Source organism: Physella acuta, unplaced genomic scaffold, assembly GCF_028476545.2.
Source record: "Physella acuta isolate Inbredline_101_S28 unplaced genomic scaffold, ASM2847654v3 ptg000073l, whole genome shotgun sequence".
Classification (NCBI taxonomy): Eukaryota; Metazoa; Mollusca; class Gastropoda; family Physidae; genus Physella; species Physella acuta.
Window position 1 is genome coordinate 18655 of NW_026731593.1, and position 1844 is coordinate 20498.

At 32.6% G+C, this 1844-nt stretch overlaps 1 protein-coding gene across 1 annotated transcript; it reads right to left on the minus strand.

Moving 5' to 3' along the window:
• Positions 1–633: 633 nt before the first annotated feature.
• Positions 634–1638, minus strand: LOC131952820 (kelch repeat and BTB domain-containing protein 3-like). The gene has a single exon (XM_059315685.1). It carries the CDS (start codon positions 1636–1638, stop codon positions 634–636), a length of 1005 nt encoding a protein of 334 aa, XP_059171668.1.
• Between the last annotated feature and the right edge of the window lie 206 nt (positions 1639–1844).

A 1844-nucleotide genomic window follows, 5' to 3' on the forward strand; every position in this document is an offset into this window, starting at 1 on the left:
ATATATATATATATATATATATATATATATATATATATATATATATTAATATATATTATATATTATATATTATATATGTATGTATACTGATATGATCATTACATTGTTGCGATCGATTTTAGGCCTGCGTTGTGTTTATTCATTTATTTAACGAATGTTTTACATTTAAAAATTTTATAGAAAAGCAACACATTACCTATTATTTCTTTTCAATTGGCAACATAATTTTTTTTGGGAGAACAACTGGAATAAAATCCGAACAGGGAGAATTATTGCCCCAGTAGTGTATGTCGTGAAAATACCCTTCAAACTGAGATACACGTTTCTGTTCCGCTGGTTCATTCATTGGACCAAAAATAATTAGCTTTTGTTTGTATGTCAAAGCACCGTGCAGTTTTCGCTTTCTATCCCATAATCTTGCCAACAATTTGAATGTAACATGTCAAGCTAAACAATCAATTCTACACAAATCTCCAGTTGTTTGTAGTACATAGGTATTATTGTCATCACTGAAACTAATTATCTGTTCCGCTGGTCCATTCAATTGTTCTAATTCTGTTAAGTCCTTTGTTAGAATGTTCAGCTGATGAACTGCAGTTTTCTCTACACCATTGGCGGTAACACAACTGAAAATCAGTTAATCAGAATATCTCTTGCTTCAGTATTGTCAAGCATTAGCTTATGCTTTAGACAATAATCCAATATTGGAGTACTCACAAGTGAGGTCCTTACAGACTTCAATAAAGTTGCCAACAATTGAATCCTATTACCAACTTCTAACAAATTATGACTTTCATCTATAGGTAATTCAACACAGTCAGAAACGCCATGATAACTATCACCGGAATCCTCAACCAATTTTTCTTCAGTACTTTGATCGTTACCTTTCTCAAATTGGAAATCGCTTAAGCTCATTTTGAGGACAGCAAATTCCACATCGTTTTCTGGCACATACTTAACCCATTTTATCACCGTCTCTAGAACTGTATCTTCCGAACTCATATTAAGATCTCGGCTCTCAATCAAACGCAGAAACTCTTCAAAAGGAAGTTCCATAATAGAAACCATCCTACTTACACCATCAAAGTTTTTTAACATAAAACTTTTACAAGCATCCATTACTTTTCTGGATTCTACGGTTTTTGCTGTTTTAAAAATGTGTTCAAAGTTCTTGATAAAAACGTTCAGAGCAAATTCCTCACATTTCGTTATGATCTCTTGTTTCTGTAACTTGTCCGCCAACGTCCATATGTTCACAAGGTTGTCTTCTGACATTACTTTTAAGGCAAATGTTTCACAATCTGCTATCATAAATTCTATTTGTAGCTGATCCACCGCTTTCCACACGTCTATAAAATTGTCTAACGTTAAAATAACAGTTCCGGAATATATTGACTTTAAAATATGTTGAAATGTTGGTTCTGATATTCCATTTAGTGTAACACATCCATCATTTGCTCCCCTCATTTCACACCGTAACAGTGCTCTAAAGAAATCTGAAGACGCTGCCATAACAACTCGGTGACACCGAACCTTAACATCTTCAACTTCTACAGCAAAATCCAACAATTCGTCTTCAAGTAGTAAGCTTTCTAGATTTTTAGTAATGCAATTGGACCTTTTATATACTTTGCCCATTGTTAGAATTGGAATGACTCTTTTTAAAATCAGATCAATTTATGTAACACTTGAAACAAGATGTGCAATTTTCAAAAAAAAAATATATATCTGGTAAAGAAAATCTGCTCTGCTCATTAAATGAAAAGACCTTCAGAATCTGAAAGACAACAATGATTTTAAAACATTAATTTGTTTGAACAAAAGAATTGAGGTAAAGTCGAAGA

Excerpts from the sequence above, each read along its gene's own strand:
- LOC131952820 (XM_059315685.1), bottom strand. The coding sequence starts at position 1,638 with ATGGGCAAAGTATATAAAAGGTCCAATTGCATTACTAAAAATCTAGAA.